This window comes from Lates calcarifer, linkage group LG16_LG22 (genome assembly GCF_001640805.2).
Source record: "Lates calcarifer isolate ASB-BC8 linkage group LG16_LG22, TLL_Latcal_v3, whole genome shotgun sequence".
In the NCBI taxonomy this organism is placed as follows: domain Eukaryota; kingdom Metazoa; phylum Chordata; class Actinopteri; family Centropomidae; genus Lates; species Lates calcarifer.
The window spans coordinates 25,748,279-25,763,533 of NC_066848.1; the positions used below are offsets into that span (position 1 = coordinate 25,748,279).

The 15,255-nt window shown below is 41.9% G+C and overlaps 1 protein-coding gene and 1 pseudogene across 1 annotated transcript in view; one reads left to right on the plus strand and one right to left on the minus strand.

Annotated features, from left to right (window-relative positions):
• The window catches only part of LOC108895764 (protocadherin Fat 4-like), a 78,168-nt gene extending 68,687 nt beyond the window's left edge, over positions 1-9,481 (minus strand). Inside the window, 4 exon segments of the mRNA XM_018694673.2 lie at positions 400-651; positions 1,226-1,314; positions 6,998-7,112; positions 9,314-9,481. Of these exon segments, the coding sequence (XP_018550189.1) occupies positions 400-651; positions 1,226-1,314; positions 6,998-7,112; positions 9,314-9,364 (507 nt within the window). The 5' untranslated portion in view covers positions 9,365-9,481.
• A 2,003-nt stretch (positions 9,482-11,484) lies between these two features.
• Positions 11,485-12,993, plus strand: LOC127143410 (putative nuclease HARBI1; annotated as a pseudogene).
• The last annotated feature ends 2,262 nt before the right edge of the window (positions 12,994-15,255 follow it).

Here is a 15,255-nt window from a genome sequence, read left to right on the forward strand (position 1 = left end):
TACATTACATGTAATACTGAGCTACTGATGCTATGGAGAAAAATAAAGGACAATTGTTCATTGATATCCTATAAGTACGCACCTTGCACTTAATGTGATACAGCTTTAACAACATAGCTTTGAAAAAGACTTATACTAACAAAATGGACCAAGTCATTTGTGTCCATTCATGCACAGCCACAGAAAGGAAGCATTTGTTAAAGAAGTTTTTGCATGCAGAACCTTTTCACTGTCAGTGCTTTTAGCAAGGTCTTGATTATTCTTCGCCCCTGATGCATTTGGGACCTCCAAACCATATTTTCCAATGAATATATTTTTTTTTTTTTAATGTTTTTATTTTGACTACAAATAGAGTTGTAAGTTTTCACCATAGCCTTTCAACAATGTTTCTGATCATACCTCTGTGTTATTAGCAGAGTCAGCTTCAGTAAGGATGTGCTGATGGTTGTGGTGTCTGTGGTCTCCATGGTGATGTTCAACATTTTGGTGGTGGTTCTCATGGTGATCACCATGATGACCCCCATGGTTTTTCTCATGGTAATGCCTATGGTACAATATCCTGACTGGAACACTCATTTTGCGACCTTGTGAGTCCCAGGAGTTGATGACCAAGTCCAAGTGTCCTTTGTGAAGAACTACGTGTCTCTTTACCTGGAGGAGGAATAAAACACTCATTGCTCATTTGGCCAAAATGGTGACTGTGATGAAAGAAAGTTCTCTACATGAAAACAGCTTTGGTAAACTGAGCTGTTGGGACATGCCTAGGATGGACTGACAACAGTGATCATGGTTACTGTCTGTTCTGCTCTTCAACTAAATCTCTGCAACATTTCAGATGGGCTCTGGTCAATGTGTGTGTTTGACAAAGTTAAACATACACATATAGGGCTCTCCCTAAACAAAGCTACTGCTGATAGATGCAAACTGCAGAATTCACATGGATTAAATTCAGCATGATGATATCGCACACGCTTTGACTGAAGAGTCTTAGTTGTGTTTTGTTTATGCAGATTGGGCTGAAACCCACTAAATTACATTTCAATCAGGCTGGATTCCCCACTAGCAAGCCATAAGATTTTAACATGCAAGAATTATATCCTTATAATAATATTTATTACCCAAGCATAGATACCAAAATACACCGATTATTTTAACTCAAATAGGCATAAGAAGGTAAGTATCAGAAACTGCAATTTTGGAATTAAGTTGGTCAAACTCTACTCACCTTCAATTCGCCATCTGGCTGCACCATGAAACGGCTGTCATCACTGTGGAAAAGAAATCTTGTGCGGGGTGTGCAGTCGGTGAAGACCACTGGGATTGGACAGAAGAAACAATTATCCATTACAAATACAGGACATGCAGACAAAAAGAAATAAGTCTTCAACACATAAAGTAATGTGCACTGGATAAAAAACTAAATGCTATGTATAGTTAGGTCTGCATGATATGTAAAATGTCTGCTCTGTGTGAGTTATTACAACATGCACTTCATGATTATTTTAACTTAAAAATAAAACAGATGATAGCCGCCCTCAGTCACAACAATTCCATAATCTGTCTGGTTACAGTTTATGTGGCTCTGCTGCAGTTCACGAGATTGTTGTGACTCAAGATGGTTAGCTGACTTTGTATATCTTGAAGTGGATCCTCAAATCCCTTCTATGAGGGGAACTGACTGAAAAAAGACTGCACATTGATCTGAATTTGTGTTTGCTGAAGAGATACTGTCTCTGGCTAAGAAATATGAAGTCATGGCAGATGACAAATTTGTCACGGCCTGCCTTCAGTGTGTCCTTAGTTTCCCTGTTTCTGTTATGTTGTATTTTCTCTTGTGGTTCTAGTGTTTAGATTTGTGTTATTTTGGTCATTATCATTTCTTCTGAGTTTCTGGTTTCTTGATTCTGTTATGGTATCCTTTTGCCTTGTGTCTCTGGTGTCCCTGTGCTTCCTGTTTTATTTTTGAAGTCTTGTCTTGCCTCACCAGTGTTGCTTTTACTTCCTGTCTTTGTCCTGTGTTTCCCTCCATTTTCTGCCCTCACCTGTTCCCCATGAGTAATTATCCCAGTGTGTTTATATAGTCCTGTGTCTCCCCAGTCCTTTATATTCTGTGGTGTCTTGTGGATGTGTCTTGATTGAGTCTTGTTAGGTGCTGTGTTCTCCAATGTTCCCCTGTGTTCCTTTTGGATTTGTTTGGACCTCTTGTGTTTTTGGACTTCTTCCTGTGCCTGATCGCTAGTGAGTTTTTGTTGTGCTTTTGGTTTGATTTTTGTTTAATAAACCCGCTGTTCTGTATGCGCTTGGGTCCTCGTCTCTGTTTCCTCGCCCTCAATCCGTGACAGAATACTCTGTGTACCATGGACCAAGCAGACGATTTGTTTTTTGAGGATTTTGATTAATCCCTCTTCTTGGGAACCCAGTTGGCCCTGTCCCCAAGCTATCTGGGGGCTGGAGCTCCCGGAAAGAAGCACAGGCCTCATAGACGCCAGGCCTCCAGTTTCTTGGCTGAGCTTGACCCTCCGTCTTCCAGCCCCCAGCTCCACCTGCAGCCCCAGCTCCACCTGCAGCCCCTGGGTTCCAGCTATCTTACAACACCTCTGCCCAAGACTTCCAGTCACCTGGCTCTGCCGCAGCCCCAGGATTCCAGTAGCCAGCCTCCAGGTCCTAGATACACAAGTCTGTTTGCCACCTTTGCCTCCTGGTATGTGCCCCTGGAGTGTGCCCCGGATCTGGTGGACCCAGAGCAGCCTTACAACCATGTGACCCACCATGCCACCTCTCCTAGAGACTAAGGGGAGGGAGCCTCTTGGGAGAGGCCAAGTCCCGGAGACAGCAGTCCACACACGACCCTGGTGCCACTGGAGATACAGAGCTTCTGATTTTGATTTCCACCATTTACGCTCTAATTTCCGGCAGACCTGCTTCAGAGCATGTGTGTCATCTGTGAACCAGGACGGAGACCTCTTTGACTGTCTAACTAGTGATGAGAGGTGCAACTGAATTGAGGAGACTAGACAGGGTTGTATTTAAATACAGTTTTCAACAGAACCTATTACTGCAGTAAAAGGGGCCAGGACCTCTGGTAGTTGCTCACCAAGAACAGCTAAAGTTGTGGGACCTATGTGTCTGATGGAAGATACATTTGAAACAATTTTAGGGGGACAGGCTAAAGTTGCATCAAATTTGATAAGAAAATGGCCGGAGATAAGAGATGTGACAGGAGAAATAGTCAGATTAGACACCTCAATCCCACAGGAAAGAATCAAGTTGAGTGTTGCCACCACAGTGAGTAGGTTCATGTACAGTTGTGTGAACCCAAAAGTATCAATAAGTGCCAGAAAGGCTTTATTTAGAGGGTCAAAGGCCTTATTTAGGTGAATGTTAAATCACCCATAATTAGACTGTCATCACTATATGTGACAAGACATGATAAAAAATTTTGAAATTCATCTTAAAAACTGAGTAGGGACCAGGTGGTCTGTAAAGTACCACAAGGTGGAGTGGTCGCAATCTATTTTCCTGGTGAGGGAGATCTGAAGCTACTGGAGAAGGTTTCAATACTACCTCAAAAAAGTTAGAAGTGACATTAACAGCTGAGGTTAGACCAAAGAAAGACTTATAAATTAAAGCAACGCCCCCACCTTTTTACGTAGCCTGAGCAACATGTGCATTGGTATACTCAGGTGAGTAAGCTTCATTTAATGGCAGGAACATATCTGGTTTAAGACATATTTAACATAGACCAATCATATCTGGATTATGCTCACGTATCAAGTCATTTATGAGTAATGCCTTAGTAGAAAGTGATCTAATATTTATAAAGCTCATATTGATCATATTGAGCCTGGAGCTGGCTGGCATGGCAAAGTACTTGTAGATGAAGTATTAATAGGAATGAGGCATCTTGTGTTTCTATTAGGAAATTTTGGTAGCCTTTTATTCAGTACTTTATGGGACACAGCACTATCACCAGTGGCAGGAGTGGTGATTTGTACGTGGTTAAGAAACTTAGGGAACTTGTGATTAGTACGATGGGGAATGGAGACAGTTCAATGCAGTAGAGCAATCAGTCTGAGCATCTAAAGGCCCTAATGTCAAACCTGACGTGAACACCTGTCTATATTCCTAGATAAAATAGCAGCGCCCGCTCCAGTAGGATGCAGGTCATCTGCCTTCAGCAGGTCAGGGCGGCCCAAGTCCGGCTTCCGTTGTCCAGCTATCCCAAGCCTTTGCTGTGCAGCGGCCTGGAGCCCATGCTGTCCGATGCCCCCAAGCCCCGTCTCCAGTGTTCCAGTTCTGAGCTCCAGCTTCAGCCCAAGTGTTCCAGCTATCAGCCCCAGGGTTCCAGTGACCAGCTCCAGCTTCTGCTGTCCAGCTACCCCAAGTCTTTGCTGCACAGTGGCCTGGAGCCCATGCTGTCCGGTGCCCCCAAGCCCAAGCAGTCCAAGCCCCGTCTCTGGTGTTCCAGCTACCAGCCCCAGGGTTCCAGTGACCAGCTCCAGCTTCCACTGTGCAGCTACCCCAAGCCTTTGCTGCGCAGCAGCCTGGTGCCCATGCTGTCTGGTGCTTCCAAGACCTGGCAGTCTCCAGTCTGCAGCCAGGCTGACACCAGTCCCATCAGCGGTCTGCCTGACTCCTGCCTCAGGTCTCCGGTCGGCAGACACTTGTCCCGTCTGTGGTCTGTCCTACCCCAGCTCCTTGTTGTCTCCATGGCGGTCCGGCTAACACCAGCCTTGTCAGCAGTTGGTGGCCCAGCTCTCAGTGTTTTCCTGTCGGCAGCCTCTGGTTTTGAGTTATGAGCTCTGCTTTGAAGCCGTCGCCCTCCTGTCTGGCCTTCTGGCGGGACTTTGCTTTGCCACTGTTTTCATCCCAGCATCTGCCTGGTTCTCCAGCCCCTGGGCTGGCCGCCCGAGGTCTCTGGTTCCCTAGCTCTCCAATCCCCAGGCTGTCCGCCCGAGGTCTCCGGTTCCCCATTGGACACCAGCTTCCCCAGCTCCTTTGTGTTCCCCTGTGTTCCTTTTGGATTTGTTTGGACCTCTTGTGTTTTTGGAGTTTTTCTTGCGCCTGATCACCAGTGAGTTTTTGTTGTGCTTTTGGTTTGATTTTTTGGGTGGATGTCTTGTTTTGACAGGTACAGTAACTTGAAAAGCTCAAAGATGACTGATCACATCCTTGTCATCAAAATCAGTTCAAAATCAAATCACTGTTATCCATACTTTGCAGGACTGCAAGTGTGGTTTCCATGGGAATGCAGCCATAGAGGCTTCTGTCATGTTGTTGAGGTGTTTGTTATACTGAACGTGAAGATGAAGATGTGGTTTCATCTAAACTGGGTTGAAAAAATGACTGATTATGATAGATGACATGTTCCTGCCAGGGGAGCTAACACTAGCATTTTTTGTTGTTTTGTGTTTGCTATAATAAATAAATCCTTCGTCCACAGTTTTATACCCAGGAAATCTGTTCATAGTTTAGCTGATAATGTGTAGGATGAATTCTGAGAAGGTCTTCATGCAGTATTGGTATTTATCTGATATAACTCAGTGATTGAGAAATTGTGAATTGAAATTGAATTGGGAGAGCAGAGTCTTCAGTAACTGATTATGTAGAGTATGGGAATGAACAGAGGCTTTGTGGGTATCAAGGTTTAGGGTTAAAGGACAAAGAAACAAGAAGCCAGATACAGACACGAGCAGTTTAAACAATTTATTTAACAAAACAAACCAAAAACTCACTTGTTAGGAGGCAAATTAACAGAAATCCAAAAAGCAGATACATATATAAACACTATATACATAAGAGAAATATAGCACATATTGTAAAACAGAAGCAGAGGAAAAACAGAAGATGGAATGGAAGCAAACAGTGGGGATGCATAGGGAGGACACAGAAATGTATGGCATAGGAAACAACATGCAATACTCCGACAGCTGAAAAGGGGGGAGACCAGACTATGTAGACACAGGATTATTACAAATGCAACACAGCAGGGATTGACAAAAGAAGGGAAAACATAACAAGAGGTGGAAATAAAAGCACTAGAGCCCTTAAAAGAAACACAAGGGAAGGTGAATTTCCAAAATAAAACATGAACCTAAAAATACTACAACAACACAAGAGAAATACAGTGATTTCCAAGAGAAAATAAAAAAAAAAAACAAAGTCACTAAGGAGGGGAGTTGTGACAGGGGCTTGGAAAGACTTTCCTACAGTTCAAACACACTGTTTTTGAGATGTAACACTACACTCTCCACAAACTTAGTAGGAGGAGAATGTGTTGTATGGCCTGCATCATGCTTTAACACATTGCCTGACCTGTGAAAGCTCCATCTGAACAAAGTATTGTGGCTTTACCAGCATCCAGTGTCTGTGGGACCTGCCTAACATTGTGCCAACCTTGTGCCACCAAAACAGTTCTGACCTGTTGGGGCATGGACATGGAGGGTGTCCTGTGGTGTCTGGGACACCCGGACATTTGCAGCAGATCCTTTGGGTCCTGTGGGTTGCAAGATGGGCCCTGCATGGATCTGGCTTATTCCGGTGCATCCCATGGATACAGGATCAGATGGGGATCTGGGCAGTTTGGAGATCAGGTAAACACCTTGGGATCTTTGTTGTGTTCCTTGATTTCTGGGCAGATTTTGTGCTGTTGTGTGTCACACTCTGTCTGTCATTCCCTGTCAACAGGCTTTGCTTATCACCAGTATTCTCTTGCAAGATTTCTCTTGACATTAAGAAGCAATTGTGTTGGTCACAAAGCCCAGACTTTTCCTGTGAACAGCTACTCTGTAGAAAGCCATCTGAGCCTGTGGAGCACTTTAAAAAGGTTAAGTAATTTCATATATGCTATAATTTGGATCTAGATGCTTCCATAGACTGTACAAACTAAAATACTCTGTATACAATGATACTGAATGTCGGAAACAAATGAACACTGCACATTCAGGTCTGTGTGCCTTAAGCAATGAGTATGAAACGCTTCCTGGATTGATCTTACCTCTGCCCAGTCTTGCGCCCTGCCTCAGTTGGTTCCTGTTCACTTTGAAAATGAACATATCTGACTCAAATCCAGACGCACATGTTGGCTCCTTAGCAGTCAGTGAAGCTGAAGCCTAAGAGAGTAAAAATGTAATTTTAATTAATCATAATCAATATTTACCTGTTTTGGCTTTATATGTATAATCTGTAGGCAAATAGTAATTGATTTTTTTGGATTAATCTATGATAACCGGTTTAATCTATGAAACTGGCAGCTCAAAAGTAAGCTTTTTTGCTTTTTTTTGACAACTTGTCCAACCAGCAGCTCAAAAATCTAAAATATTAAATTAAAAAGATATAGAGAAAGGCATAAAAGTAAGAAAACAAAACCTACTATGGGTTTTCAAAAACTATTTGAAAAAGATGGTAGCCCAAGGAGGTATATCAGAAAGCATTTGTGACTTGCTCTGCATCTGGGTTCATAAACCAGCCTCGGTTTGTTGTATAATACTGCATACTAGTACAGTAAATGTATTTGACTGCACCAAGCTCTCCCTGTCTCCGTGCAATGCCTCATTTTTCAGTAAGCACTGAGTGATTAAAAGTAAGAGTATAATGATTTTTGGTAAGGTACGGTAGGGATTCTGAAGATCTCCTGCTCCATCTGAACTTACAACATTGCAACATGCAACATTTAATTGGCGAGGCAGCCAGGAGTGATAAATCACAATCAGAAGATGGAAATCAGGAGACAAGGGAGCTGCCAGCAAGAAGTGCTTGGATGGAACTGAAAGACTGAAAACAGCATGGTAAAATGAAACACCCACGACCAACCTGCACCTCCACCCCTGTTGAAGACTCTAGTTAGTAGAAAGATGCTACGGGTCATCTCTAAGCATCCTAAAGAGGAATCTGCCATATTCCTGCAAGGCTCTTACTGCCCTGTCATGATCATCAACCAGAAACAGGTGACATCATTGAGAGAGTCTGTACATGAAAATTGAAGGTAAACTGGTGTATGCACCCCTGTTGTACTCAACACAGACACCCATTAACTTAATTGGCAGAGACATGCTCCTGTTGATAGGAAAAGTGAAGGGGGAACTGTCTATGGACCTTGCTTTGTGCACTGGTGCGCAGTCATGTTGGAACAGGGAGGGGCCAACCCAAACTGTTCCCACAAAGGTGGGAGCATGAAATTGTCCAAAATGTCTTGATATGCTGAAGTATTAAGAGTTCATTTCACTGGAACTAAGGGGCCAAGCCCAACACCTGAAAAACAACCCCATACCATAATCCCCCCTCCATCAAACTTTACACTTGGCACAATGCAGTCAGACAAGTACCGTTCTCTGGCAACTGCCAAACCCAGACTCGTCCATCGGATTGCCAGACAGAGAAGTGTGATTTGTCACTCCAGAGAACACATCTCCACTGCTCTAGAGTCCAGTGGTGTCATGCTTTACACCACTGCATCCAATGCTTAGCATTGCACTTGGTGATGTAAGGCTTGGATGCAGCTGCTCGGCCATGGAAACCCAGTCCATGAAGCTCTCTATGCACTGCTCTTGAGCTAATCTGAAGGCCACATGAAGTTCAGAGGTCTGTAACTATTGACTCTCTAGAAAGTTGGCGGCCTCTGTGCACTATGTGCCTCAGCATCTGCTGACCACCACTCTGTGATTTTATTTACCACTTCGTGGCTGAGTTGCTGTTGTTCCCAATCGCTTCCACTATAATACCACTAACAGTTGACTGTGGAATATTTAGTAGCGAGGAAATTTCATAACTGGACTTATTGCACAGGTGGCATCCTATCACGGTACCACACTGGAATTTACTGAGCTCCTGAGAGCGACCCATTCTTTCACAAATGTTTGTAGAAGCAATTTGCATGCCTAGGTGCTTGATTATACACCTATGGACATGGAAGTGATTGGAACACCTGAATTCAATGATTTAGATGGGTGACTGAATACCTTTGGCAATATAGCGTATGTTTATATGTGTTTCACATTAACACTAAGAGGCTCTATGTTTATGGATCAATAGGAACTAGGTTAGGGTATGTAATGCATTATGGGATGGCTGTAACACAGTAACATGTTGTGGCAGAGCTGAAAAGTTTCATAATAAAGAGTTGCAAATAAATGAAATAAAAAGGTGTTTGCTGCATAAATTAGATGCTGAAATGATCCATAAAATTGTCAGAAGAAATAAATGTATCTAAAATCACACAGATAGCGTCCTATCAGGTATAAGTAAGGTAATTAGTCAGTAAAAGTAAATGTTTACTACCAGTTATGTCAAGTCACAATGACAGCAGGAAACTTACCTGGAAAATCACGATTGAAATGGCAATAACCACAAACCGAGCGGTCCCCATCTGTCTGTAAATCCCTTTTCAATAAACCTCACAATGAAAGTACAAAAAACTGTGAACTGAATTATAAATATATTCCTTTGTCTTGTTCCTGAGGATAGTTTCACTGACTGAATGAGTTCAGTTGGACAAGTTGTTAAAAGTACTTTCAGCGCATGACGTCAGCTTACAGGTAGGTGGGTTCCAGGTTCCTGATTTGGTCATACAGGCTGAACACACCTGAAGAGACAGATACCAGTAGTTTCTGTTACTTCCTGTTCATGAATCATTGGCAGATGAACAGCAGATAGCAGTCAATATGCTGACAGCAATGTTATTAACAAGCAATAAACTGCAGTCTACAACTTTCTGTCTCATTTCTCCTATCTGACAAGAACTAACCAACTCCCAACCTCTCTCTCCTCTCTCTCTCACTCACTCACTCACACATACACTGTAAATCCAATTTAACAGTTCAACCATGGTTCATCAACAATTACTACCAAAAAAACAATCATCCTAATTGACAACTGATGGAAACCATTCTTAATGTGTAAAGTTATGAAACCAACCAACCAACCACCATGAGCAAGCACTAGGCGACTCCACCCAGTGGCTCTCTCATAACCAGTGGAAGTTTCAGGTTCTCCATTTTCATAGGAACAGATGAGAACTGTATCTATTTCAAAACAGTGAGACAGGACAGCTTTCAGAATGTTGTGCAATGCAGATTTTAGATCTGGTGTCCTGCTGTAATTACACAGAACAAAGTTTAGCCCCACTGCTATGTACCAAGGCTCATTAAAGTCTATACGGTGATAAACATTAATAATAAATCTCTAAGAAAAGAGCACTTCCTTCATCCATCCATCATTTTCTTCCCCTGATTGCCTGGACATCAGCTCACTCAAAAACCAGTAAGGTTAATAGCCTGTGATCAAAACTCATTGTGTATCCAAATGATCCTTATCAACATTTCAAAGTTCAGGGTTGCCCTTAGATTGCAGACAAAGTGTAAATAACATCCAAAAAACACGAGCCAAAAAAAAAAAAAAAAAAAAAAAAAAAAAAAACCACCTTAAACCAACCAACCCAACCAACTTGAAATTGCATTATGTCTGACAAACTTGGAGTGATGTTTTAGTGTGGCTATACAAATGATAGTTCAACACTCAGCCTTAGTTGAGGTTAACACATTAGCATGGTAAAATGGCAAAATGAATGAAATTGAATTGAATTAACAATGTTGCCTTTCCCCTGATGAAAGAGAAAGAAAAACTGTTATGCAAGTTTTTTTGGAAGTTGCTCATGATTTTTGGGGTGTTATTTACATTTTGTCTGCAACCCTGGACTTTGAAATGTTTGTGAGTTGATAAGAACCATCTGGATACACAAGTTTTGATCTCTGTTCTCTGATATGTTAAATTCTAACAGAAAAACCATTTAATTTCAAATTGAGTTGAAATTGAAATTGATTGTTCTGATACTTGTTTATTCAAAAATAATGTCTTTATTTCAATATTTCTTTGAAATATTGGGGTTGGTCAAATTTAATTGTGGGAATATATTATGCCACAAAAATGCATGACACGTTTTAGAAATGAATGAATAAAATCAAAACAGCCAATGATTCAGTCTTATACCTTATACCTTATACAGTCTGTACATGTGTAACCGATAGAAACCCCTAGTGTGTTTCCTGGCCTGTCCTAGTAGGGAATACTCTACCAAACACCACACAGGTTATGACTTTGCAACAAAATACAGTTTATTAAGAACAGTGAGTTTAAAAAAAATGCTTAAAACAGTCCAGGCCTAGTGTCTTTTTAAAACCAGTCCACCAGCACATCTAGGTATTGGGATGTGGAGTCCAGGGAAGGGCCTCTCCTTGTGGGGCTGCATGACCGAGTTGTGTCCAGAACCTGGGGGTAGTGACACACAGCCTAAACACAGAGAGGCCAATTTAAGAATAGCATTGCAGTGGCCTGTATTGCTCTTGTGTGCCCATTTTGTGAACAGTCCCTTAAAACAACCAAAATATTATCCTCAGTATGCACTGGGTCAATAAATGAATGATTCAGAAAAACACTCTAAATTTAGAAATCAAATTAATCACGAGGCCACAACAAAACTAAACTAAGGGAACAAAATATGGCTTATTGGTGTAACTTCAGGAGTAACTTAGTGACATCAGGTGTACCTTTGAAAGGTTATTCTGGGTAAACTGGGTAAACTGCTCCGAGCAGTTTATGTTCGTGGTTAACTCGGTGTTACCCTGTATAAGCACAACCCCTCCGCACACAATCTTGTCAAGAAAAATGCTGGCACCTTTGGAGGACCTGGTCGATATCGGAGCAAGAATAGTGAGAGACTCACTCCGCAGGGCAAGGGTGTTTAGAGACTCAGAATCCAATGCCGTACCCCGATGATGTTCTCTAAGAAAGGGGAATTCAGTATCTTTGCCACCTTCTGGGGCCAGACGTCTCTATAGGCCACTCGCCAGAGTAATGCCCTCACAGTCGAGCAAACCATGTGTCTTGGTTTACATTACTTTTGCTACCAGACATTTTATGTATTCAATCAGTGATGCTGAACATCTGAGCAAGAATACCATATGCCATGCAATTTGGAGGGTGGTACTTGCTCTCTCTAAACTCCTGGATGCATTTGTTGTGTTCCTGGCACATTTAAGTGTAATGAATATCAAGGAGGTTTATTATGTGATTGCAGGTAAATTACAGTAAAAAAAATATTTGTTCTTGCCCACTTTTAAAATGCATATTGGCAAGCATACATACAGAGCTATTTTTTTCCAAAGGATTTCCAGAGGTGATTGGTTGCAATTGACTGCACCCATATCCCCATTAAGGCACTACTGGGAGAACATATCGCAGATTATGTAAACCAGAAATCATTTCACAGCATCAATGTTCAGGTATTCATATATTTGATCTGACATGATTATTTTATTTTGTCCTTTAAAATAATTGTTTAATTTATTCATATTTGTATTTATAAAGACACATTAGACATGTTAAATTTTTTTAGTAGGCCTGTGTTAAAATGAAATCCTTTGTCAGATGACATGCAATCACCATTTAATGGTAACCATCCCGGAGGCTTGGTGGCCTGCGTTAGTACATGACTCACCGATTTTTCGGGAATCCTCTCTTGGCCAAAGATTTGACCAAGGTGTGTCGACCACCAGCCTATATCATCAGCCTATATTACACTCATCATGCTGTATTGTGACATATTGTGTTTCTTTCTATTATTCAAAAGGCATTGATGGCCTGCTGGTGGGAGACAGAAAGTACCCATGTCTGCCTTACTTGATGACCCCCTATACTGACCCTCAAACTACAGAGCAATGAAAATACAACATAGCTCACAGTAGTACAGCGGTCAGGATAGAAATGACATTTGGGGTCATCAAGGCACAATTTGCATGCCTGCAGGGCTTGCGGGTGCCACCAGAAAGAGCATGTGAAGTGGTGGCAGCATGTGTGGTGCTCCACAACATTGCAACAGTCCACAGAGAAAGAGCACCATGCCAGCTGCCAATGCCGCCAGACATAGTGGACCCAGTTACACTTGACCATCCAACTGGAAGAACCATTAGAGCGGCCATATCTAATCAAGTTTTCAAATAAGAGACAAAAGAAACTATTTTTTGACATGTATTTATTTATTTGCCTTCTCTCTTTCCTACAATCAAAAAGGAAAAAAGTTAGAGATAGTAGAGACACACTGATTAAAGGAAGGAATACCTATAGCAGTACCTTTTTTCATGTTCCAGTTTTTCAATTTCCAATTTTAATTTTTTAATTTTCAACCTTTTTTCCCTCACAGTCCAATTGAAGCATGCACTTATATAGTGCTTGCAGTGTCAGGTGTCAACCTGGATGTGTCTGTCATATGCGTGTATATGTCAACATATCAGCATGATTGAAGTTATTTCCTCACTTATCTACACCTGAGAGTCAGAGGAGGGGGTGGCAGGGCATGCTGGTGGCTGCAGCAGAGAAACAGTGTGTAAAATGGTAAGTAAAAACAGAATGCAATGATTTGCAAATCTCATAAACTCACATTTTATTCACATTAGAACATAAACAACATATCAGATGTTGAAACTGAGACCTTTTGCCATTTCATGGAAAGTATTAACTCATTTTGAATTTGATGGCAGCAAAACATCTCAAAAAGTTGAGACAGGGTGGTATTTACCATTGTGTAGCATCCCTTATTCTTTTAACAGCTGTCTGTAAACATCTGGGAAATAAGGAGACCAGTTGCTGGAATTATAGGAGAGGAATCTTGTCCCATCTTGTCCCTCTTGTCTGGTGCAGGATTCTAGCTGCTCAATTTTCAGGCAAGTTCAGCACCTGTACTCTTCTCCTGCGAAGCCATGCTGTTGTGATGGATGCAGTATGTGGTTCAGCACTGTCTTGCTGAAATATGCAAGGCCTTCCCTGAAAGACGCCTGGATGGGAGCATATGTTGCTCTAAAACCTCTATTTACTTTTCAGCATTGATGGTCCATTTCCAGATGTGTAAGCTGCCCACATCATAGGCACTAATGTAACCCCATACCATCAGAGATGCAGGCTTTTGAATGAAGCACTGATAACAAGCTGGATGGCCCCTCTCCTCTTTAGTCCACAGAACATGGCGTCCATGGTTTCCAAAAAGAAGTTCAAATTTTGATTAATCTAACCACAGAGTGGTTTTCCATTTTGCCTCAGACCATTTTAAATGAACTTTGGCCCAGAGAAGACGGCGGCGTTTCTGGATCGTGTTCACATATGGCTTTTTCTTTGCATGATAGAGCCATAAGCTGCATTTGTGGATGTCACGGTGAACTGTATTCGCAGACAGTGATTTCTGGAAGTGTTCCTGAGCCCATGCGGTGATTTCCAGTAGAGAATCATGCCTTTTTTTAATGCAGTGCTGTCTGAGGGTGAAGCTCAAGAGGGACTCTCTGCTTGTATTGCCCAACACGCACACATGCCATACATGCGCTAATGCACACGCACAAACTCCAATTAAGTGAACACAAACTCAATTTACAGACACCTTAACCACTGTCGCAGTACCATTTAACACCAACTGAGGCAGCCAGAGTTAAATCAGAGTAGGTTAAACTCCTGTGTTATGGAAATTTCCCAGTCTGCCTGTAGAGAGTCAAAGAACAAGACTAGCAAGGTAGCATGCACCAAATGTTTAATCTCTATAGAGAGGAAGCAACAACCACACGGCAGTAAGCAGTTCAGAGGCGTGCCCCCCGACCAAACGTTTCACCTCCCTTTTATACTTTGTGGTATGCCTCTGGCCCTGTGATTGAACTGCCAGAGAACATTACTGTACAACTGAGTAAACACTTGGGGTACAATAAAAGGCAGTGACAGGCAGTTCCCTCTCAGGAATTTACAACTGGTGTAATCTCCGGTGCTGATGAAGATACCATTTGCCATCTTCCTCTTCAGGAAGATATTTACGGTGGGGATATAACAGTAAGTTCATCAGGTCATCCTTGGTGAGTAAAACAGTACAACTAAAGCTACAGACTAATTAATTAATACTGCATCCATCACAACAGCATGGCTTCACAGGAGAAGAGTACAGGTGCTGAACTTGCCTGAAAATTGAGCAGCTAGAATCCTGCACCAGACAGGAATGGGACAACATTCCTCTTCCTTCTTCCTCTATAATTCCAGCAACTGGTCTCCTCACTTCCCAGATGTTTACAGACAGCTGTTAAAAGAATAAGGGATGCTACACAATGGTAAATACCACCCTGTCCCAACTTTTTGAGATGTTTTGCTGCCATCAAATTAATCAAGTATATAAGATAAATTCATTGTTATACAAAGCAAAATTACAATTAATATTTTCATTCCAATTAATATTTTCAT